The sequence below is a fragment of the Oncorhynchus kisutch genome, linkage group LG4 (genome assembly GCF_002021735.2).
Source record: "Oncorhynchus kisutch isolate 150728-3 linkage group LG4, Okis_V2, whole genome shotgun sequence".
Lineage (NCBI taxonomy): Eukaryota > Metazoa > Chordata > Actinopteri > Salmoniformes > Salmonidae > Oncorhynchus > Oncorhynchus kisutch.
The window spans coordinates 81,577,225-81,601,843 of record NC_034177.2 but is presented as its reverse complement, the minus strand read 5'-3'; the positions used below and the strand labels follow the sequence as shown (position 1 = coordinate 81,601,843).

Genomic DNA, 24,619 nt, shown 5'->3' with positions numbered 1-24,619 from the left:
CGATTTGACATACTGAACTCTATCGGACAAGTAGTTGGTGAACCAGGCGAGGCAATCATTTGAGAAACCAAGGCTGTTGAATCTGCCAATAAGAATGTTGTGATTTACAGAATCGAAAGCCTTAGCCAGGTCGATGAATACGGCTGCACAGTAATGTCTCTTATCGATGGCGGTTTTGATATCGTTTAGGAACTTTAGCGTGGCTGAGGTGCACCCCATGACCAAGTTAAATGGGGAGCGGTGGTGAACAGCAATCTTCAAATCTTTTCACACATCAAGTTTGGGTTTTGGCTGGGCCACTCAAGGACTTTCACATTCTTGTTCTGAAGCCATTCCAGCGTTGCTTTGGCTGTATGCTTGAGGTCATTGTCCTGTTGGAACGTAAATCGTCACCCCAGTCTGAAGTCATTTGCACTCCGAAGCAGGTTCTCATCAAGGATTTTCCTTCATTCATTCATTGTTCCCTCTATCCTTACCGGTCTCCCAGTCCCTGTCCCTGAAAAGCATCCCCATATCATGATGCTGCCACCACCATGCTTTACGGTATGGATGGTGTTAACCAGGCACAACTCACCACCTGTCTTTCTCCAGACATAGCGCTTTGCATTCAGGATAAAGATTTACATTTTAGTCTCATCAAGCCACAGAATCTTTCAAAGTCTTTCACATGCCTTTTTGCAAACTCCAGGTGTACTGTTTTGTGCCTTTTTCTCAGGAGTGGCTTCCATCTGGCCACTCTCCCATAAAGTCCAGATTGGTGATAGACGAAGTCTCTACAGTCTTTCTGGCAGGTTCTCCCATCTCAGCCAAGGAACTCTGTAGTTCTGTCAGGGTGGTCATTGGGTTCTTGGTCATCTCCCTGACCAAGGTCCTTCTTGCCAGGTTTTTCAGTTTGGTCGGACGGCCAGCTCTAGGCAGAGTCTGGGTAGTTCCATATTTTTCCCATTTCCCAATGATGGAGACCACTGTGCTGTTGGAAATGGTTTTAAACCCTTCCCCAGATACAGTATATGCCTCATCACAATTCTCTCAGAGATCTATGGACAGTTCTTTGGAATTCATGGTATAGTTTCTGCTCTGACCAGCACTGTCAACAGTGGAACCTTATATAGACAGGTGTGTCTTTCTAAATCATGTCCAAACAATGGAATTGGCAACAGTTGGACTTCAAATCGAGTTGTAGAGACATCTCATGGATGATCATGATCATGCACGCAATTTGGAGTGTCATTGCAAATGGTCTGAAAACTTATGTACTGTATAAATGCAATATTTCTGTATTTCATTTTCACTAAATTTGCAAACATTTCTAAAAACATGTTTTCACGTTGTCATTATGGGTTACTGTGTGTAGTTGGGTGAGGGTAAAATAATATTGAATCCAATTTGAATTCAGGATGTAACACGGCGGCGTGCAACTGGCAGCCCGCCCACCTTTGGAAGGATCTCAGATCTATATTTTTTAAATATATAAAATTAGCAACTCAGTCGGGGTCTCAATTTACTGTTTCCAGTTAGTACATAAGGTGCAACTTCATAATTAGATTTTGCGTCAGCAGACAGTCACTGATACGCAAAACATTTCAAAATAATTGTCTACCTTTAATTAGGCAAGTCAGTTAACAACTAATTCTTATTTACAATGACAGCCTACCTTGCTCAGAGGCAGAACGACAGATTTTTAAAAAACTTTTCAGCTCGGGGATTCGATCCAGCAACCTTTCAGCTATTGACCAAACGCTCTAATCACCAGACTACCTGGTGTCCCAATTAGCCCATGTCAACTAAAAATGTTTAGATTGCCAAGTTAGTCAGTCTCACTCAGATATTAAAACCGACAAACATTTCTCTCCGCCCCATCGCAAAATGAGTAGAATTGCATGAAATTAGTTAAAAATGGCTAAATATTCTCTCCGCCCCATGTCAAAATGTGTAGAATTGCAGCAAACTTGCTTTAAAATTGCAACACTTTCTCTACACCCCATGGCAAAATGTAAATAATTGCATTAAAATGTACTTGCTGTATGTATGTGTTCTCAATGGCACTAATCCTAGGTCAGTGAGCTGCTTTGTTACTGTGTACATGCTTATACATGTGTGTGTGGTGTGTCTGTCTATGCGCCAATGTATCGGTCTGTAAGCATGCGCCCTCAGTTTGAGACTACCCCTGGGTCGGTCAGAGTGCGGTTCTCTGTCTCTCTGACACTGTATGTGTGTGTGTGTGTGTCTCTCCGCTCTCTGGCAGTGTGTTGATTGTGGCCACCCAACCTGCCTCACCAGGCCAGAGACACAAAGACAACTGTCTACAGGACAGCATTATACTGCATACTATAGACCCTGTGCTGGGCTACTCGGATACACATGTTGCTTTCACAAAGACTTGGGTTGAAAACGCACCAGCAACCAGCAGCCTTTTCATCTCAATAAAGAGGGTATACATAGTTTTGCCCGACTGGGTGATTCTCAAGAAATGTGGAAGTTCGGATTCTCATGAAATTTGGAATTTCCCTTCCAGATATCTTCCACCAGATTTCCTCATGGATTCAATGAGATTATGATCTGAGAAAGTCTCCTTCTGTCTTATTACAGGACAAATAGATATTTCTATTAAGGGATAGATTTTCACTCAAACACCAGTTGTAACTAACCTGATTCAATTTATCAACAAGCAAATTATTAGAATTAGGTGCACTAGATTAGAGTTGGAGCTAGATCCTACATAACGGTTGCTCTCCAGGAACAGGGATGGAGGTTAAATCTAAAGAATGGTAGCTCTCTAGGAACAGGGTTGGAGGGAAAACCTACAGAACGGTAAAAGTTTCAGCGTACTGCAGCACAGCTTGCATGGTGCAGCAGAATTCTATGGCACGTTATTTAAGTGCCAACCACTGGTTAGCTAGTTAGTGCTAGTTTGACCACCAGAGGGCATCTTTGAGACGCATATGATAGCCTTCAATAGTGGCTGTACTCGACAATGTAAAACCTTTTTCTGTAAGAACATAGTATGAGACTGATTTTAAGAAATGTTACTTAATTTGATTAATATTATGATGTTTCTATTGAAAAAAATATATATGATGCTGTACAACGTGACGGTCAGGAGTAGGCTACAATACTGGGTTATTTAGCTAAACTAATCCCTGTGTCGTGCGGGCACGCAGGAGACCGGGGTTCAATTCCCCGACAGGGAGGAAGGAATAGGCTGTCCTTGTAAATAAGAAATTGTTCTTAACTGACTTGCCTTGTTAAATAAAGGTTACACAAGAGCATAACATTTCTACACCCTAATTGTAGTCTAACCAATAACCAAAACGGAGATTCAGTCAAAATAAAATCTCATTGATTTATCAAGACCAGTCCCCATGCTTGTCTCAGAGCTGCGCGAAATGGTGTTAAAATAGTTGTAGGCTATTGCTTCAAATCCGATTGCTTCTAACTTCAATATGCTCTTTAAATAAATAAGACCTACACCACATTACTCAACACTAGAGAGACTCATGTTGCCTACGGTAGGCCTACTGTATATTGAAAAATATGATGTGACTCTCGCCAATAATTACATTTAGAGGATTGGAGGATTCTAAATTAAAACCAAAAGCTGCCTCATGGGTCTCCCGGCGGCAGCCGGCACGGGTATCTGTAGCAACGCATTTTGCATTGCAATGCAGTGACTTACACAGCTGCGCCATTGGGGAGGCCCCATCCACAAAGCATAAAAATACAGAGAGGTGTTGGTAAAGGTATTGTCATGACTGCCCTGATCAGGTCAGGTTACAGGAGACCACAACCCTACAGATTATCTCTCAACTCCAACAGAGGAGAAGCGATCTAGGGGTGTAAAGAAGTGGGGTGTTTTATGGCCCCTCACACCCCTGGTAAATTCCTTTGTCCTGTTACTATGAAGAACCAGCCTTAGAACATTAAACAAGAACTTAAGGGACTTTGCAACAATGGTTTTCGTCAGCCACAATGGTGGTCATGACGATAGATGGAATATGAAAATGTCATTTTTGTTTTGTTATTAAAGATTAATAGATTACGTTATTACGAAAACATTGTAATGTGAAGGGTTTTCCTAGTATATGTTTGATGTTTATACATTGTACGTTGTATGGAAAGTATCCAAATCAAAGAGAATGTTTTGGGGAATATGAAAAGTTAAGTTAGTGGTCTAAAATTGGATTTGAGTCAAATCTGGGCCTTGCCTCATTAACTTGGTACGCCCAGAGAATTGCCCTAAAGGCGGCTACGCCCACTTCTGACCCAAGAGTATAAAACCTGTGAGTATAGAATTTACAGAAGGACTACGTGACCCCAGCTGCAGCGAGGTCTAAAAAAGTCAACGAACGCAGGTTTGAGGACAAAGAAATCCTTTTCTACCCAAGCTACGGATGAGTAGCTGTGTCTAAGCGGGTGAATTCAAGTCGAACCACCTAGCCTCCATCTCCCATCGAATAGTGGTATCTAAAGGGTTTCATTCCTATGCTGTGAGCTCTGAGCTTCAGAGCTGTCTGTCCTCAGAAGACCCCTTCCAGAGAAAAGGGTGAGGGAACAGACTCCTAAGCCAAAAAGGACACCGACATCGGGAGGACGAGCAGGGAGGTGCGCAGGAGAAGTGCGTCATCGAACAGCGGAACGGTCCACGCAGAGAATCCTCGGAGATCATCCCCACATAATTACATCATTATATTCTGACCCATAAGAGCGGCAGTTTGGGGCAAGGCTAGGGTTAGAATAGCATAGCTGACAAATTCACCCAAATGTATATTTCTCGTGTACTTTATTTTTTCTCTTTTGAAATCCTCATTGTGGGTAACACGCGCCATAGTGTGTTGGCCCGTTATACTAAGTTCTAATCAATAGCCTAGAATGTGTTTTGTCTGTGTATCTTTTATCATCATTTTAGCTTTTTAGTAAATAAATATTCAACTAAGATTGGTGTGGTACGAATTCATTGGTGAGACCCGGGTCCGTGCAGATTCACGGGCTATACGACGTTCAGAACGAGATTGGTAGAGGTAACTGGTTAATTAGCGGCTGTTGTAAAATCGATATTCTGATATTCTTTGAGTTAATTTGGGAAATAGAAACTCAATAAAAACTAGTTTTCCCATGGTGCCCCAGATTAATGAGTTAATAATTGCTTGATTCAGTTTATCACGTAATTAGAAACTTGTGATCATTCGATGAGCAACAGTCGTCACATTAACTAATACAACGTCACAACAGTATATTGTCCTGCTAATAGCCCATAATGGCTGTACATGGTGTCCAGGTCAGTCAGGATAACTAAAACATTTCTTTATTAAAGACTATTAGAAAGAATGTTGGTACTTATTGATTTTGATCCAAAGCCATGAATGAGTGAGTCACTCAGCTTTATGTAGGTGCCGCTGACTGTGCCATCAACTTGATAATATGTAACGATAATTGAGGTTATTTTGTTTTTTAAAAAAGTGATAGAAACACTGGGCCAATTGTGCGCCGCCCTATGAGACTCCCAATCACGGTTGGATGTGATACAAAATTATAATACTTTTTGTTGTATTATTTGTTTTGTCTTTAATGGTGGATTAAACTGAAATAGCAACCAATCACGGCCTGGTTGTGATACAGCCAACTTAACTAAGAAATACATTTGACGAAAGAATTCTCCCCCTACCCTCCTTCTAGGCAAGTCTATTGTCCAGCTACCTGCTAATAGCCATAAACGCGCTGTACAACGTGACCGTGTGTTTAAAAGAGTATTTTCTAGTAAGCAACAATTTATTTACCTTCATTAGGCAACTTTGATCCAATATTTCTGTAATTCAGTGATATTTATTCCCATAGTAATTCATTATGGATCCATAACTAAATGAACGTATTTTTATCATTATTTTATTAACGAAAGCATAAAGATACCATTATTAGTTACATGGTTTTAGTTTGAACGTGCAGACTGGCACTAGAAACAGCGGAAATGTTTCCCAAGTCTGCACCATTATTAGTGCAATGCCCCTTAAAGTGTTGCTCTGTGTTACAGAGTGTGGCGTGGTGGGGGTCCACGGCCTCCCCCTTCCTCATGGGCTAGGTCCGTCTTCTGTGCGCGGCACTGCGGCCTGTCCCGTGCCCCGTGCCCTCGTGCCTTGAACCTCGTGCGCTTTCAGTGGATACAGCTGGAGAACTGCCAGGCAATCCCATTGTGAGCCACTCGGGAGCCATGACCAATATATATTGTCCTGCTAATAACAGGGTTAATAATATATTTCTGAGAATATCCAAGGAGCTTTATACACTGCTCAAAAAAATAAAGGGAACACTTAAACAACACAATGTAACTCCAAGTCAATCACACTTCTGTGAAATCAAACTGTCCACTTAGGAAGCAACACTGATTGACAATAAATTTCACATGCTGTTGTGCAAATGGAATAGACAACAGGTGGAAATTATAGGCAATTAGCAAGACACCCCCAATAAAGGAGTGGTTCTGCAGGTGATAACCACAGACCACTTCCTGGCTGATGTTTTGGTCACTTTTGAATGCTGGCGGTGCTTTCACTCTAGTGGTAGCATGAGACGGAGTCTACAACCCACACAAGTGGCTCAGGTAGTGCAGCTCATCCAGGACGACACATCAATGCGAGCTGTGGCAAGAAGGTTTGCTGTGTCTTGTCAGCGTAGTGTCCAGAGCATGGAGGCGCTACCAGGAGACAGGCCAGTACATCAGGAGACGTGGAGGAGGCCGTAGGAGGGCAACAACCCAGCAGCAGGACCGCTACCTCTGCCTTTGTGCAAGGAGGAGCAGGAGGAGCACTGCAAAATGACCTCCAGCAGGCCACAAATGTGCATGTGTCTGCTCAAACGGTCAGAAACAGACTCCATGAGGGTGGTATGAGGGCCCGACGTCCACAGGTGGGGGTTGTGCTTACAGCCCAACACCGTGCAGGACATTTGGCATTTGCCAGAGAACACCAAGATTGGCAAATTCGCCACTGGTGCCCGGTGCTCTTCACAGATGAAAGCAGGTTCACACTGAGCACATGTGACAGACGTGACAGTCTGGAGACGCCATGGAGAACGTTCTGCTGCCTGCAACATCCTCCAGCATGACCGGTTTGGCGGTGGGTCAGTCATGGGGTGGCATTTCTTTGGGGGGCCGCACAGCCCTTCATGTGCTCGCCAGAGGTAGCCTGACAGCCATTAGGTACCGAGATGAGATCCTCAGACCCCTTGTGAGACCATATGCTGGTGCGGTTGGCCCTGGGTTCCTCCTAATGAAAGACCATGCTGGCTGGAGTGTGTCAGCAGTTCCTGCAAGTGGAAGGCATTGATGCTATGGACTGGCCCGCCCGTTCCCCAGACCTGAATCCAATTGAGCACATCTGGGACATCATGTCTCGCTCCATCCACCAACGCCAAGTTGCACCACAGACTGTCCAGGAGTTGGCGGATGCTTTAGTCCAGGTCTGGGAGGAGATCCCTCAGGAGACCATCCGCCACCTCATCAGGAGCATGCCCAGGTGTTGTAGGGAGGTCATACAGGCACGTGGAGGCCACACACACTACTGAGCCTAATTTTGACTTGTTTTAAGGACATTACATCAAAATTGGATCAGCCTGTAGTGTGGTTTTCCACTTTAATTTTGAGTGCGACTCCAAATCCAGACCTCCATGGGTTGATAAATTTGATTTCCATTGAGAATTTGTGTGATTTTGTTGTCAGCACATTCAACTATGTAAAGAAAAAAGTATTTAATAAGAATATTTCATTCATTCAGATCTAGGATGTGTTATTTTAGTGTTCCCTTAATTTTTTTGAGCAGTGTAGAATTCTAAATGATTAATAAATCACTGTTTATTTTGGAGAGGATTTTGTTTTCATGACGTAAAATGAGTGACAAAAAGGCCGTTCTTGAACGTGGAGTGAGACATTGTTAATAATTTGTAAATACAGCCTGTTTGTTATTTAGAATTATTTCTGTTTGGAGAGGGAGAGAAACTAAAAACCTACAGTCATCTCATGGGTCTTCCAGTTGAGGCCACCACTCAGGCGCTGTACAACGTGACCAGTCAGGAGTGTCCTACAGTACTACAGTAAGAGAAGAGTAATCCTAGCGTCACAACAGTTTTAGTAAGTAATACTGAAGTTGTGCACAATTATCAGTTTATATTTAGGTTTATGTCGTTCATTCATTGTCAGTTAGAGACACAGTAGCACCCAAAAGCATAATCAGTGCTCTACCACCCCCTTGCGCTGGTTTGGAGCAATGAAGTACTGACACAGGGTACCGTCCTAACCCACAAATGACCTCTAAGTACCACAGCATAATCACACAACTTTTAGTGGAGCAACCACTGTAGCTCTCTAGGAAGGGTTGGAGAGGCCTACCCTAGTATATAATGCACTACTTCTAATTGGGGCCTCATTTGAAAATGGCATGCTATTCTCTAGTGCAGTACTTGGGACTCCTTTTGAGCAGACCTGGATCCCTGGTTTTACCACTCACCTGGTCTCCTTATTGAACTGGAGCCTCCAGCTGATCCCAGGCTGTTGGGTGCCTGGAACAATGAGAGGTTTCAGACCAAGTCAATACAAGGATATTGACAACGCATGGTTATCATTCCACTCCTTATCATGCTAAACATTGTTTGGCAATGACAAAGTAGGAGTGGAATGTTAGCAAACAGGTTAGATTTCAGACTACGCACAAACTATATAGTGAACAAGAGTACTATACCTCACAATACAACACACTATCATTGTGCTGCTTTGATTTGCTCATTTCTATTTAGGGAGTTCATCAAGACCTTATTTGTGGATAGTAACCATTTTCCTGCCTAGCTGGGTTGTATATCAATAGTCTGTCCTCATGACTCACCATGTAAGAGGCGGTCGCTCTGTGTAGTGGGGACATCCGTCGGATAAGGTCCTCCTGGAGCAGCTGGATGTTGGCTTGTAGGGAGGGGGCCGTAGAGCCTAGCATGCCCAGCCTGGAGGCCCCAACAGCGGGCAGCTCCAACCCAAATCCCAGGCTCTGTCCCAGGCCTTCCCTGCTGCTGCTGACTGGGGTCCTGGAGGAAGAGGACAGGGAGGCCAGGAGCTCTGTGTTGCTGAGGGACTCGAGAGGGTTCATACAGGCCTGGTTGGCCAGCTTGGTGATGCCCCGTGCCTCACTTTTACTCATCATCTCTGGCCGCTTGCCTGGGGAGTCCATCTTGATGCCTCGCAGATGAGAGCCATGTGGAAGAGAGGAGGGGAGAGGTGGAGCAGGGGAGAAGAGAGTGGTGGGGCGGGAGGAGGGGGGATTGGAGTGTAGGGTTGGCGTTACTGAGCCTGTGAATTCAAAGGGTTGTGGTAGTTTCCATCTACTAGAGGGGGAAGGAGAGTCGGGTAAATGATCATGGGTGTTGCCTAGTAACTGTGTCCTCTGACCTTTGCAGGCTAACCTATCAGAACCACCCATAGCCCAGTTGTTTAAAGAGTTCATCCCCTCAGCTTGGGAGAGGAGAGAGGGGGTGGAGGAGAGCTGGTGCTCTGCTCCAAACCCCAGGGCTCCTAGCCCATCCAACCCACCCAAACCCTCCTCTGGCTGGGTAGAGATGTCCAGGATGAGGGGGTCTGTGAGCAGGTTTCCGTACAGAGCTCCAGGCGGTGTGGGCTCCAGCAGGCTTGCAACCTCCTCCAGCAACTCCAGCCCCTCTCCTCTGGAGTCAGGCAGCTCCACTGTCTCCTCAGCCTGCCCCCTGCTGGGGAGTGCGGGGAGCTGCGGATACACACAGTCCCTCATGAGCCTGGTGCTGCCGATGTCCAACCGGGACACTTTAGGAGGGGGCCGGATCGACTTGGGGCTAGTCTCCCATGGCTCCTCTTCCTGAAGCATGTAACAGGACGAGGAAGAGAAATAGGGCGGCGCCTGGCCGCTGATTGACAGGTGGGTGGCGGAGGTAGTAGCAACGGGAGTAGAGGGATTTGCGGATCCCTGGTCCCTGATTGGAGGTAAGTATGAGGTGGAGTGGTGGGATTGGTTGATGTGGGGCAGGACACGGAAGAGGCGGTGGTGTCTGGGGAGCCCCAGAAAGTTGCTGCAGGGCCGGGCACTGACAGGTGACAGAGGTTTCAACTTGGCAGACCTCTTAGGCTGGGGGAAGACAGAGAAAGTCATACAGCCCGTTTGAAGGGATCAGTTCGAGCAAGGGGAGGCAGAGAATTACTCATTTTGATAACAAAATAACAATTATTTGAGATGCAAGTTGATTTGTAAATCACTGAGTCGTCACCTGGACTTGCATTTAAGGTTTAGGTTGCCGTTAAGCACTTTGCCAATAACATTTTGGATAATAAAGACGTCCATTCTCTTCTATCCTAACCATGTGTCATGACGTTGGCCTGGGGTTAGGTTTATGACAGTCATAAATACCTCTTCCCCCGTTTTTCCTCTCTCTACCCTACTGATGTGACATTTGAAAACCCCTTTGGTTAACATAGAGATTCTGGGAACATCAGAAGGTGGGGGGAAATGAACTATATTCTGGTAATCCGACTAATTGAACATATGCGATGGTACATAATGAATATGATGTCAGTTCGGTTGTCATCTGAGACATTCTCATCAATGATAAGATGACATAAACTCTACAGTGGAAAGTCTACACATCAGAGTTGGAATTGTTGTTCAATTTAAATGTTGGAATATGAAATTATTCGTGATGGGATGAAATGTGATTTTAGCTTCTAAAATGTGAGATTTGGGTTTTAATAAGGTTAGGGCTATGCTCAATCAGTGGCCCGGCCCTGTGAAGGGACATTGACTATAAAACGTTTCAGACACCCTTCTCGCTCCACTATATAAAGCCTTGACGAAAATGTAACGATCTGTTCCAAGTCCGTGAGGTCTACAGCCTCTGCGTTAAAAGGACTAACATGTCAACTACAGAACTCAGCCAACCTCAGCGTGAGCTTTGGTTGCGAATGGTATGAACTTTGAACTCTTATTCACTACAGAAATGATACCTCCTAGCCGTTGAGTTAGCAACAGCAGCTGCAAACGAGGGTTAGGAAAGAACAGACAGAGTATCCCGTCTACCACACAACGACGTTACTACAATGTATCCAATTTACTTCAGGGAGACATTCTTCAAAGAACAAAGGACTCGGTTTGGCAACAAGGCCTTCCATCTACCACCAACCTACCGAAGGGCAGCTCAAAGAAAATATTTATTGCATTTTCCTTTTCCAAATGGGCGGTAATGTAGAATGCATAAGATACTGTATTTACGATAGCACAGCTTCTCCCTTTGTCCCTCAGTCTTCCCGCTCTTTCACTCAAACCCAGACCCTTTTCTTTTGTGTAACCAGCTGTCATATCTTGTCTGCCCGCTAGGGACGTTTTCCTTTATGACGTAATTTGTAATTAAGGTATGATTCATTCTTTGTATATGTATTTCTGTGTGATTAGTTAGGTATTTAGTAAATAAATAATTCAACCCAATTTTGTATTGCTGATTCAACTTGTTAGCCAGGGTTCGTGAAGATCCAAGAATTTACAACTTTCAGATGAGACTGAATTAAGGTGACGATTAATATTGACTGCTATTGATGTAAAATATTACTAGGTCTTTTTATTTGTTTATTCGGAAGATAACAGCTCTATAAATATTATTTTGTGGTGCCCCGACTCTCTAGTTAATTACATTTACATGATTAGCTCAATCAGGTAATATTAATTACGGAGAAAGGATTTTATAGAATAGCATGTCATATCACTTAATCCGGCATAGCCAAAGACACAACACATGATAATGGATAGAGAATAATGACATCCTAAGGAAAGAACTAGGAAGTCAAATCCATCTACCTTCTTGTTGATGTTCATGTCCTCCATCTTGGCTTTGAGCAGCTTCATCTTGTTCATGGTGATAGAGTTCTCCAGGGATGGCTGTCCCAGAGCCAAGCCCCCCGTCTCGTCGTCGTCCTCTGTGTACATGTTGAACACTGAGCCACCACTGGAACACACATGGACACAAAGACACACATATTAACAACTTGGACAGAAAATGCAAAGATCACACATAGATAGGCCTTTTACAGGGGAAGAGATCAACAGCTAACAGAGAAATATATCCTGTTCTGAACTGTCCTAAACTACTTTAGTCCACAATGTCGTCACACAGTCACCCATCCTAACATTGACCAAAAATTTAAACTATTGACCAAAAATCTAAACTAGGCCTATTTTTAGACTGTCTCTGTGTAGAACTGTCATTTTAATGACGTATTGTTGACATGCTGGCCCTAACCTTAAACAATTTAATTCCCTATGCTTAACCTTTGGACCTGCCACCTACTCTTCCTAATAAAGCACACAGATCTAAGATCTGTATATCGTCTCAGAGTGGAAAATTATGTAATTGAATTGGGACTGGGAAATTGGTATTGCACTATTCTGAAAGTGGACTGTGCTCACCTGAGTGATTCTGAGACAGGGGTCAGAGTTCCGTCCTCTCGGTCGACGACCCGGAAGAAGCTGAGCTGGTCTCCCTCTCGGTACACCAGAAAAGTGACCTGCTTGCTGCCAGGCAGACTCTTATCCCAGCCCTCCTCCCTGCCTCCCTCCATTACCTCCACCATATCCTTCACTGGGTCCTCAACAGGCACTGAAGGAGAGAGAAATATGCTTCTACATCTGCATTTCTTGCTGTAAGGGGTTTTAGACTGGGTTTCTGTACAACAGTTTGTGACATCGGCTGATGTAAAAAGGGCTTAATAAATCAATTTGATTGAACACGTCAGCCAGGCAGGCAGCCAGCCACTCAGTCAGTCAGTCAGTCAGTCAGCCAGTCAGCCAGCCAGTCAGTCAGCCACTCAGTCAGTCAGCCACTCAGTCAGTCAGCCACTCAGTCAGTCAGCCACTCAGTCAGTCAGCCACTCAGTCAGTCAGCCAGCCACTCAGTCAGTCAGTCAGCCACTCAGTCAGTCAGTCAGCCACTCAGTCAGTCAGTCAGCCACTCAGTCAGTCAGTCAGCCACTCAGTCAGTCAGTCAGCCACTCAGTCAGTCAGTCAGCCACTCAGTCAGTCAGTCAGCCACTCAGTCAGTCAGCCACTCAGTCAGTCACTCAGTCAGCCACTCAGTCAGTCACTCAGTCAGCCACTCAGTCAGTCACTCAGTCAGCCACTCAGTCAGTCACTCAGTCAGCCACTCAGTCAGTCAGTCAGTCAGCCACTCAGTCAGTCAGTCAGTCAGCCACTCAGTCAGTCAGTCAGTCAGCCACTCAGTCAGTCAGTCAGTCAGCCACTCAGTCAGTCAGTCAGCCACTCAGTCAGTCAGTCAGTCAGCCACTCAGTCAGTCAGTCAGTCAGCCACTCAGTCAGCCACTCAGTCAGTCAGTCAGTCAGCCACTCAGTCAGTCAGTCAGCCACTCAGTCAGTCAGTCAGTCAGCCAGCCAGTCAGTCAGTCAGTCAGTCAGCCACTCAGTCAGTCAGTCAGTCAGCCACTCAGTCAGTCAGTCAGTCAGCCACTCAGTCAGTCAGTCAGTCAGCCACTCAGTCAGTCAGTCAGCCACTCAGTCAGTCAGTCAGTCAGCCACTCAGTCAGTCAGTCAGTCAGCCACTCAGTCAGTCAGCCACTCAGTCAGTCAGTCAGCCACTCAGTCAGTCAGTCAGTCAGTCACTCAGTCAGTCAGTCAGCCAGCCACTCAGTCAGTCAGTCAGCCAGCCACTCAGTCAGTCAGCCACTCAGTCAGTCAGTCAGCCACTCAGTCAGTCAGTCAGTCAGTCAGCCACTCAGTCAGTCAGTCAGTCAGCCACTCAGTCAGTCAGTCAGTCAGCCACTCAGTCAGTCAGCCACTCAGTCAGTCAGTCAGCCAGCCACTCAGTCAGTCAGCCACTCAGTCAGTCAGTCAGTCAGTCAGTCAGCCACTCAGTCAGTCAGTCAGTCAGCCACTCAGTCAGTCAGTCAGTCAGCCACTCAGTCAGTCAGTCAGTCAGCCACTCAGTCAGTCAGTCAGTCAGCCACTCAGTCAGTCAGTCAGTCAGTCAGTCAGCCAGTCAGTCAGTCAGTCAGCCACTCAGTCAGTCAGTCAGTCAGCCACTCAGTCAGTCAGTCAGTCAGCCACTCAGTCAGTCAGTCAGTCAGCCACTCAGTCAGTCAGTCACTCAGTCAGTCAGTCAGCCAGCCAGTCAGTCAGTCAGTCAGCCACTCAGTCAGTCAGTCAGTCAGTCACTCAGTCAGTCAGTCAGCCAGCCACTCAGTCAGTCAGTCAGCCAGCCACTCAGTCAGTCAGCCACTCAGTCAGTCAGTCAGCCACTCAGTCAGTCAGCCACTCAGTCAGTCAGTCAGTCAGTCAGTCAGCCACTCAGTCAGTCAGTCAGTCAGCCACTCAGTCAGTCAGTCAGTCAGCCAGCCACTCAGTCAGTCAGTCAGCCAGCCACTCAGTCAGTCAGTCAGCCAGCCACTCAGTCAGTCAGTCAGCCAGCCACTCAGTCAGTCAGCCACTCAGTCAGTCAGTCAGCCACTCAGTCAGTCAGTCAGCCACTCAGTCAGTCAGCCACTCAGTCAGTCAGCCACTCAGTCAGTCAGTCAGTCAGCCACTCAGTCAGTCAGTCAGCCAGTCAGTCAGGCACTCAGTCAGGCGATCATCCACTCAGTCAGCCACTCAGTCAGCCACTCAGTCAGCCACTCAGTCAGCCACTCAGTCAGCCACTCAGTCAGCCACTCAGTCAGCCACTCAGTCAGCCACTCAGTCAGCCACTCAGTCAGCCACTCAGTCAGCCACTCAGTCAGCCACTCAGCCAGCCACTCAGTCAGTCAGTCAGCCAGCCACTCAGTCAGTCAGTCAGCCAGCCACTCAGTCAGTCAGCCAGCCAGCCACTCAGTCAGTCAGTCAGCCAGCCAGCCACTCAGTCAGTCAGCCAGCCACTCAGTCAGTCAGCCAGCCACTCAGTCAGTCACTCAGTCAGTCAGCCACTCAGTCAGTCAGCCACCAAGTCTTTCATGGACACTGACCAACAGAAAAAACCAACCAAACACTTCATGGACATTAGGTGTGAGAGTCGAGACTGTTAGGGTAGTGTTCATCAAATCAACATGTTGCTATAGAGGCTTACAGGACTAGAATAGGTGAATTTACTGTGTGTGAATACTTATGGGTGTACAGTAGTGAAGGCAGAGAAATCCCAACACATCTCCCCCTAGCTACCTACCTCTCCTGGTGTTGATTGGTCCTCCTCTCATGGCTAGCACCAGCTTCAGAGTACAGCCCTCAGCAATACTGCAGAAACACAAATAGACAGACCACAAGATAAATGTCAGCAATGTTGAAGCTGTCCCAAGTCCCTTGGAAGGATCGGTTAAGCTATCATCTTATTGCTTTGCCTTACAGCTAGCTTGATCGTTCAGGCTAGCTTGATCGTTCATTAGGGCTAGCTTGATCGTTCATTAGGGCTAGCTTGATCGTTCATTAGGGCACGTAGCGGAAAACGTATCATTATCAAAAAACAAATGTACATTTCCAGGTAGTCTTTCCCTGTTTCAGTTGGTTTTCTTAAGTTTGGTGCCCAATAAACATTGACTGGGAAAACGATAATTATTCCGGAACAAACATTGTTCCTCAGTCAGTCTGCGCTCCAGATGAACTTATGCACACATCTGGGAATTCCATTGGAATTCAAACGGAACGTCCGTTTTATACAAATCCACCCGCTCTCGCCCTCCATTTCTCAGACTTCAAAAGGATGTTTTGTTGTTACTCAGACCTAACTAAACCTTACCGGGGACAGATCATGTGGAAAATTAAGCGACAAGCATTCATGACGCAACCACCATCTGCAATCTGTAGACTGGGTCTGTATCTAATAAAACTGACAACTCACAAACACATTCAATATGTGACTGCAGCCAATTCGGCATCTTTGGTTCATTGATATCAGGGCTTGGGGAGAAAATGTATTCATTACAAGGAGAGTTCATTTCAAAGCATATAGTCAAGTCCTCCACTTCACTAAGTTCAATTAACCACTAATTACAAGATCAAAGTTGATGGTTCGTTTACAGGGCATTGCTATATATGAAAATAGGTCCCAGTTAACTGACCAGAGATTAATTATTATATATATATTTTTTTTTAAGGGTTAAGGGTTGTGTTAATTAGGGCACGTAACAGGAAACATTTTAAAATTCTTTGGAACATAAAGGTAAAATAACTACTTTTACTTGGTCCAAGTAGACCCTCCCAGTTTCATTCAGTTTGGTGCCATATGAACACGACCTAGTTAAACTCACCTGTAATCATGCAGACAGTACTCATCCTCCAGCTCCAAGTTGTTCCAGATCAGGTGTTGCTGGGCAACAGGGATACCTGGGGGTGGGGGGGCACGAGAGAGCGAGCAAGACGGCAGAACAGACAGAGGTGAGTTTACACAAGATCTCCCTCCAACCTCATAACCAAGTAAGGAATTACTGTATAGAACACCCCTCTCATTTCCACCAACCTTTTAGGCTAACCACACAGGAAAACTCCAGTACAGAACATCCATGAACAAAAGTACTACAAGACACTGAGAAATCAACTAACTTATGTGGTTAGAAAGTAAAGCAGAGAAAGAAGGTAGTCACCTCATACAAGTACTTGGGAATATGGCTAGACAGTACACTGTCCTTCTCTCAGCACAAAGATGCAGGCTTAAAAATCTAGACTATCCTCTTTTACTCCTTCTGCCAAACTAACCCTGATTCAGATAATCATCCAACCTAATCTAGATTACGGAGACGTAATTTATAGATTGGCAGGTAAGGGTGCTCTCGAGCGGCTAGATGTTCTTTATTGTTGCCTCTACCTTCTTGCACTTTGTGCTGTTGTCTATGCCCAATAATGTTAAACCATGTTGTGTTGCTGCCATGCTGTGTTGTCATGTGTTGCTGCCATGCTGTGTTGTCATGTGTTGCTGCCATGCTGTTGTCGACTTAGGTCTCTTTTTATGTAATCTTGTCTCTTGTCGTGATGTGTGTTCTGTCCTATATTTTCATTTTATTTTAAATCCCAGCCCCCATCCCCGCAGGAGGCCTTTTGGTAGGCCGTCATTGTAAAGAAGAATTTGTCCTTAACTGACTTGCCTAGTTAAATAAAGGTTAAATAAGAAACCATTTAAAAAAGAAGAACCATAGCCTGACAACTCAATTCGTCCGCTGCTCTGTCAATCGATACATACTTTTAGTCTGAGACTGCCATCATTCAAGTCGTCTGTGGTGACGAGGGGCATAGTACAAAACAAAGGCCACCAGCTGTTGGATCGTCTAACCAATCAAGACTATCAAAGCCAATGACATTTTAAAACCGCCGCAATACCCACACGTGTTCTGGCCCAACCCATCAGTTTGTGGACCAATCAGAAGGTCCCGAATGTGTTTGCATTTGGTGAAGGTAGGTAACTCGGCACCAGACTCATTGCGGAGAAGAAACTAACGTCTGTAGGCGTGGTGTAATTTTGGACCGTAGCAAGGAGTGTGGGTAGCCAGGCAAGAAGAAACATACTTTCATCATTTCTAGTATGGCCAGAAAGTGACGACACTATAGAGGCCATATTCACAAAGCATTTCAGAGTAGGAGGGCTGAACTTGGATCAGGTACCCCGTCAATATAATCTTATTCAGTATCTTCATAAGATTACATTGCCCGATTTCGGGCACTAGATTTCCTGATAATATGTTAACATTACTTGTTTTATGAATTTCCCACCGTCTTCTAAGTCAGAACACAAAAAAAGACAGTTCTAGGACACTCAGAGGCTTCTCTGTTGAATAAACGTGTCTCTGGCTCCATCCAGTGGGAGGCTGAGTCATTACAATCCATTTTGTCAGGTCAAAGGGGCGAGACCCTTAGAAAAGCAGTTCTAACTTCACTGAACAAAAATATAAACGCATAGAGGCACAGAATAAGTTTGAAGAAAAACAAAAAGAAACGAAGGAACTTATTCAAGAAAGATCAAGTGTAATATATTATAAAATAAAGAGAACTGGATGGAATATGGGGAAAAATGCAAATTATTTTTCAATCTTCAATATAGAAATGCTACCAAAACAAATGTATTGAAACTTGTTACAAATGGAGTCACGCACAATTCACCGAATGATATTTTGAATGAGGAAGTAAAGTACTAAGTACTTTAAGAATATGTTTCCGTTTCAGTCTCCATCTCCACTAACTGAAACTAATTGTATGGATGTTTTTCCCCTCCTAATAATAATGTAAAATTAACATCTGTACAGAAAGACTCATGTGCCAAATTGCAGAGGAGAAACTTCTTGATGCAATTAAAGCATTTAAAGCTGGGAAAACTCCAGGGCTGGATGGCATACCAGTGGAAGTATACAAAACTCCAGGGCTGGATGGCATACCAACGCGGAATTGTCAGAGCTCGTCGGGCTTGGCGCGACCGGGTGTCAAAGTGATGATACTCAAACAGCGGGGCTCGTGTAATACCCTCGTGCTCCTCATGCATAGTATACAAAACTCCAGGGCTGGATGGCATACCAGTGGAAGTATACAAAACTCCAGGGCTGGATGGCATACCAGTGGAAGTATACAAAACTCCAGGGCTGGATGGCATACCAGTGGAAGTATACAAAACTCCAGGGCTGGATGGCATACCAGTGGAAGTATACAAAACTCCAGGGCTGGAGGGCATACCAGTGGAAGTATACAAAACTCCAGGGCTGGAGGGCATACCAGTGGAAGTATACAAAACTCCAGGGCTGGAGGGCATACCAGTGGAAGTATACAAAACTCCAGGGCTGGAGGGCATACCAGTGGAAGTATACAAAACTCCAGGGCTGGATGGCATACCAGTGGAAGTATACAAAACTCCAGGGCTGGATGGCATACCAGTGGAAGTATACAAAACTCCAGGGCTGGATGGCATACCAGTGGAAGTATACAAAACTCCAGGGCTGGATGGCATACCAGTGGAAGTATACAAAACTCCAGGGCTGGATGGCATACCAGTGGAAGTATACAAAACTCCAGGGCTGGATGGCAGACCAGTGGAAGTATACAACACTCCAGGTCTGGATGGCATACCAGTGGAAGTATACACAACTCCAGGGCTGGATGGCATACCAGTGGAAGTATACAACACTTTTATTCATTTATTATACTCAGAGGACCATTATTAGCATGTTTTAACCACTCCTATATAAATGGTAGATTATCAGACACGCTACAAGGTCTGATATAATTACTATTGAAACAGGACCCAAGTGGTATATATAAAGATCCAGTCCATTTAAAAAATTAGAGACCTCTTTCACTTCAGTGTTGTGATGCTTAAATCCTAGCAAAATGCTTGGCACATAGAATTAAAAAAGTATTGTCAGATATTATTCATCCTAATCAGACAGGTTTTTTTTACATGGACAATACATTGGAGATAATATAAGACAAGTACTGGAAACAATAGAACACTATGAAATATCGAGACCACCAGCCCTGGTTTTCATGGCTGATTTTGAAACGGCTTTTGATAAAGTATGACTGGAGTTTATATATAAATGCCTAGAATATTTACATTTTGGGGAATCTCTTATAAAATGGGTTAAAGTTATGTAAAATAACCCTAGGTGTAAAATAGTAAATAATGGCTATATCTCAGAAAGTGTAAACTATCTAGAGGAGTAAAACAAGGTTGTCCACTATCAGCATATGTATTTATTATTGCCATCGAAATGTTAGCTGTTAAAATTAGATCAAACAAAAAATTAAGGGATTAGAAATCCGTGGCTTAAAAACGAAGGTGTCATTGTATGCTGATGATTCATATTTTCTTTTAAAACCAAAATTAGAATCTCTCCACAGCCTCAGAGGATCTAGATACTTTTGCTATACTCTCTGGATTAAAACCAAGAGATGATGAGTATTGGATCACAAAAAAATGCTAATGTTACATTACCATGTAGTTTACCAATTAAATGGTCTGACGGAGATGTGGACATACTCGGTATACAAATCCCAAAAGAAAGAAATTCTCACTCCAATAAACTTTTACAGAAAGTTAGCAAAAAACTTGGAGGAAAACATTGTGGTTATTTGTTCCACTCTAGCAGACAGCTAGGCTAGGATAAACTCTTTCCAGCAGCACCATCACCACAGACCAGAAAGACAACTCACTCATGCCCACTACAGGACATAGCATGCTAAAGACAGACTCAGGCCACAATGCAAACTTTACTCTGAAGACCATGAGAGACTAGCACTTGACTTGAGTGTGAAAACACTCACACATTGACATCTCACGACAGATAAGCTGGGCATAACTAGAGAGCATGACACTTGCAGTGCATAAACAGGCAAGAGTACTCTTCTCTCACTCTACAACCATACTAAGGTACTTGAGTTGTGACTTCTTTTCCTTCTCTCTACAGCAGAGATTGGAACCTTTGATGGGGTGGTGGCCACTAAAAATACAAACTCATCATGAGGTGCCGCAGTTGACTCCCCCGGAGAGAAATTAAGTTAATTTTGTGCAATTCAACACATTTCACCATGGGGTATGGAGAAAATGTTGCTGTTTAAAAGCTAGTTTGGGGGGGGGGGGGGGGCTGTGGTCACAAGTAGTGCACAAAATAGGATGTAATTTGGGACACAGACTCCCTCCCTCTTTCCAGCTCCTCTCCCCACACTGAATACACTCATTGGCCCAGTGAGTGCTGGAGGGAACCCAGTGTTTGTGAGTGGGCCAGAGCAGTGCCATACTACTCTATTGTGAAGAGGCATGCCCAGTCACACAGCCCTGACTAACACACCCCCCACTGACTGACTGCAAGAGAGCACAACATGCAGAGAGAGAGGTAGAAATAAAATGAGTAGAACCACAAACAAGAAATACAACAAATAGAACACCTTAGCCCAGGGAATCTCGGCATGGTTGCATCACTATGGAAATGATAGGCATCTACTATCTAATGATAGTCGACATCCAACCTATATTCAGATGAGTATGAGTAGGATGAGGAGACAAGCAGGAGGCTACTGTAGACTACTGAGATGCATCCAGAGTAGTTCAAAGAGTCTGTCTCCTGACAGAATTGTTTGTCAATCTCAGCTAGAGACTTTCACCTCTGTTGTCAGCACTAGTGCCTGTTAGCTATCTCGAACCGGAGCTTCCTGTAAATCAAACTGCAGTTGAAAGGATCTAAATGGCTGTAATTAAAGGATAAAAATTTAAGCAAGGCTTGGGAGGTAGGCCTACCACTGAAGCAAGTGGTAAGCAAGAGCTGCAAGGGACTTACGCTTTTACCAAGCTGTGCGTCATTTTGAACTGTACAAAGCCAATTTGTGGTGATCAATATTGTAAGATATTGCATGATCCTGTCAATTATCTTAGAGCATTAGTCAAATAATGGCTATTGTAGATAACTAAATAAAAGATTGAACATATCTGGACAGAAACTACAAAGATTCTTAAAGAGCATTATGTATAAATAGCCATATCAATAGTATTAAATAGGAACATGATTTGTGAGGCGAATCAGTGTCCACAGATTCAGTTACTGGTAGCATTTACCACACCACTGACAACCGTAGAGAACATATTGACTCCCCTCTGCCTCTTCCGATAGGTTTTAATATTGTACGACAGCCTGAGGAAGAACATGCATAGCTGCATCATAAACGCCTACTTTATTTTTTACAACCGCCATCACTCTACACACAATCTACATCCCAAACGGCACCCTATTCCCCTATGGGCCCTTGTAAAAAAGTAGTGTACTATATAGGGAATAGGATGCCATTTGGGACGCAACCGATGTTCCTCTCCCGAACGCCTCCATCCCCCCGGCTGTACTTCATCACTACTAAACACACTGGCTCCCAGAGCCTCCCACCTCACCAGGCCCAGCGCAGCTCAGCCATGGCTGGATTGATGAGGACGTTTGGGGCCTTTAATACGTTTGGGGCTGAATAAATGATGAAAGTGAAGTGCTTGGATTAAATAAGGTTTAACGTGTGTGGAAAGCCAACTAGCCAGAGCCCTTGTCTGCTTGGCCGGAGGAGCAGGGTGATATACTAGGTCTGATGCTGTGAGGATATAAATGTTTCCACTAAAACAGAAAGACATTCTTTGCAATGGAATACATTTGTATCCATCCCTCTTCTTGGCTTAGAAATGTATTTTGCATTGCTTGGCTCATCTTCTGTGCAAGAAGAAGGTGAACGTCAACATATGTATTATTCTAGGCAGCCAGGATTAGTATTGCATTGAGTCTGAGCTTATTCATAGATCATTTTCAATTGGCCATTTTTCAGGTCGCATTTCACCAGACAGTGTTAGACAGGGAGGGAGCCTATCCTGCTTAAGTAAAGGAAGGGGAAACAGGACAACCTTGTAGCCTACATGCTGGGTTAGTAAGAGTCACTACTGTACTGTTACATACCGTACCTTCCAGCCTCTGGATCTTGGCCTTGACAGAGATGACTGTCTCGATGGGCGAGACACGCAGCTCAAAGCAGGTCCCCGTCAAAGTTTCGATGAACAGCTCCATGGTCTCGCAGAACGGCAACTTGTACTAGAAGGTCCCCACACTGTCGTCGTTATAGATAGGCGGCTGCTTTCTGTCCGGCATCTTGGTGAGGTCAGGACTGCTTTAGGGGGAGGGTGGGGTGGGAGGTGCGGCGGCCCAGGGGGAGGGAGAGGGGGATGGGTGTTCTCCGTTGTCACCACAGTAACACATCATGCAGGAAGCCCCAAGCTGTGGAGAGAGAGAGAGAGAGAGAGAGGGCTCAGTACCTTGACCTTTCTTCTAAGTCCAAGGTCATCCGTGTCTGCTCCTCATACAGACACCATGAGGCAAGAGACAAAAACAGTGATTCTGAGTGGCGTAGCAGTCTAAGGCACTGCATCTCAGTGCTATAGGCGTCACTACAGACCCTGGTTCGATTCCAAGCTGTATCACAACAAGCCGTGATTGGGAGTCGTACAATTGGCCCAGCGTGGTCCGAGTTAGGGTTGGCCGTCATTGTAAATAAGAACTGTCTTGCCTAGTTAAATAAAGGTTAAATAAAAAATTAAGTTGGGAAGGAGGGGTGGAGTTGACATGCCTGTATGAACCTGGTAGGTAAGGAGTCCTTTACTTCCCTAACAGCAAACAATCAACTATCAACATGAAACATCTAGGTCCTACATTATGCAAGGAGGCCTAACCCCTCTGTTAATACGAGTGAGCAGAATGCAAAGCATTCCATTATGTCATTTGGAAGAAATGCATATTAAAATATTATCACACCAAGACACACACTGAAATGTCACCAACTCTGTCACCTTAAATAGGCATAGGTCTATATGAGAGAGCAATAGTTCAGATCAAGAAATTACAGTACAATTTTAGTGACAAGTGTAAATCTTTATAAACACCTTCATGAAACATTCTGCAGAGAACAAGGCCCAGGCCACAGCTCCTGGCTGCAATATAGTCAGCTGTTAGCCTATATAAAGCCATTGGGAGGAGTATGTGGTGTCAAACACACAGACAGCTCTCTGCAGGCACTGTGGCAGGCCTCTTGACAGTTAACCCGTATTTTGTGACTGCAGTAGCATTTAATTTTAAAAGCATGCAAATGTAAAGTTGTTGGCTGATTGATAGGCAAAAACCTAGAGATCCCCTTCACACCAACACTGTAAAGACCACGTTAACTGTATTCCCAATGTTTAAGGCTATATTTTACCATTTTAACAGTCAGCTGCCCTAAATGCGTGTCAATCGTGAAAACAAAGGGTCTTAATATTGCCTTTATCAGTGGCTTGCTTGTTACACATGGCAAATACTTGACAAAGGATGTTAACCTGTTGTTGAAAGCTATCTAGTTAATACACGACCAGACAGCAAGCTTTTCTCTGTGTCTCACCAGAAACCCTAGCGTTTTGAACTCACCTTAGCAGCATCCCAAGACTAGCTGGCAAGAGTACACCGGCGATGGCTGTCGTCCCAAGACTACAAATACTCCGTATGTTAGCTAGCTTGACACAATAAAATAGCACAAATGAAAGACAGTAGTAGCGAACTAAATGCATTCATTATTTAGCTAGCTAGCAAGTTCGTTAATCTAACTAAGTATGTTGCCGCTAGCGAGCTAACCAGTTTAGCAACCCAAACAATGGCTACCTTGCTTGGGTCGATGGCTGGCTAGCAAGCTGCTTCGCCTACTCTCCTCTTCAGATTCGACATTGTAGATTAGAATCAAAAGGGTCTGCTTATCTTCATGCTTAAATAGAAAAAGGAAAGCCTGAAAGCTTCCCTTATTGCCCATGAACTGTAATAGATTGGTAAACCTTTCGGTTTTCGTGAACTCTACTCATCTCACCTGTCAAAAAACAGGAGGCTCCTGAACTAGCCCATTGTGACTCTCTTGATTGACAACAAAGGCATCCAATGACGCAACGTGAAAAGTCGAGGTGAACCAATGAGGAGTACACAGACACGGGACCAATATTGTTTGGTCACAGAGACTGACCCTTTCTGCTTCAACAAGAACACTGGCTTCAGAGTTACAAATAATGGAATCATGCAAACGGTTGTCTCTCTACATTTCAATAACTGGAAGTGTAAACTCTAAGGCTTCATGCCACAATGACTAACACCACAATG

The 24,619-nt window shown here is 44.6% G+C and overlaps 1 protein-coding gene across 2 annotated transcripts in view; it reads right to left on the bottom strand.

Moving 5' to 3' along the window:
• LOC109890064 (AN1-type zinc finger protein 4-like) overlaps nt 1-24,379 on the bottom strand; it is a 35,079-nt gene extending 10,700 nt beyond the window's left edge. The window contains exons 1-9 of one of the 2 annotated variants that reach the window (XM_031823785.1): nt 24,137-24,379; nt 23,906-23,991; nt 22,412-22,726; nt 16,265-16,340; nt 15,187-15,254; nt 12,450-12,639; nt 11,841-11,988; nt 8,865-10,124; nt 8,493-8,544 (exon numbers count right to left, since the gene is read on the bottom strand). In XM_031823785.1, the coding sequence (XP_031679645.1) occupies nt 8,493-8,544; nt 8,865-10,124; nt 11,841-11,988; nt 12,450-12,639; nt 15,187-15,217 (1,681 nt within the window). In that variant the 5' untranslated portion in view covers nt 15,218-15,254; nt 16,265-16,340; nt 22,412-22,726; nt 23,906-23,991; nt 24,137-24,379. The remainder of the gene's footprint in view (nt 1-8,492; nt 8,545-8,864; nt 10,125-11,840; nt 11,989-12,449; nt 12,640-15,186; nt 15,255-16,264; nt 16,341-22,411; nt 22,727-23,905; nt 23,992-24,136) is intronic. The other variant, XM_031823784.1, reaches the window with a different exon arrangement.
• Nucleotides 24,380-24,619: the final 240 nt, after the last annotated feature.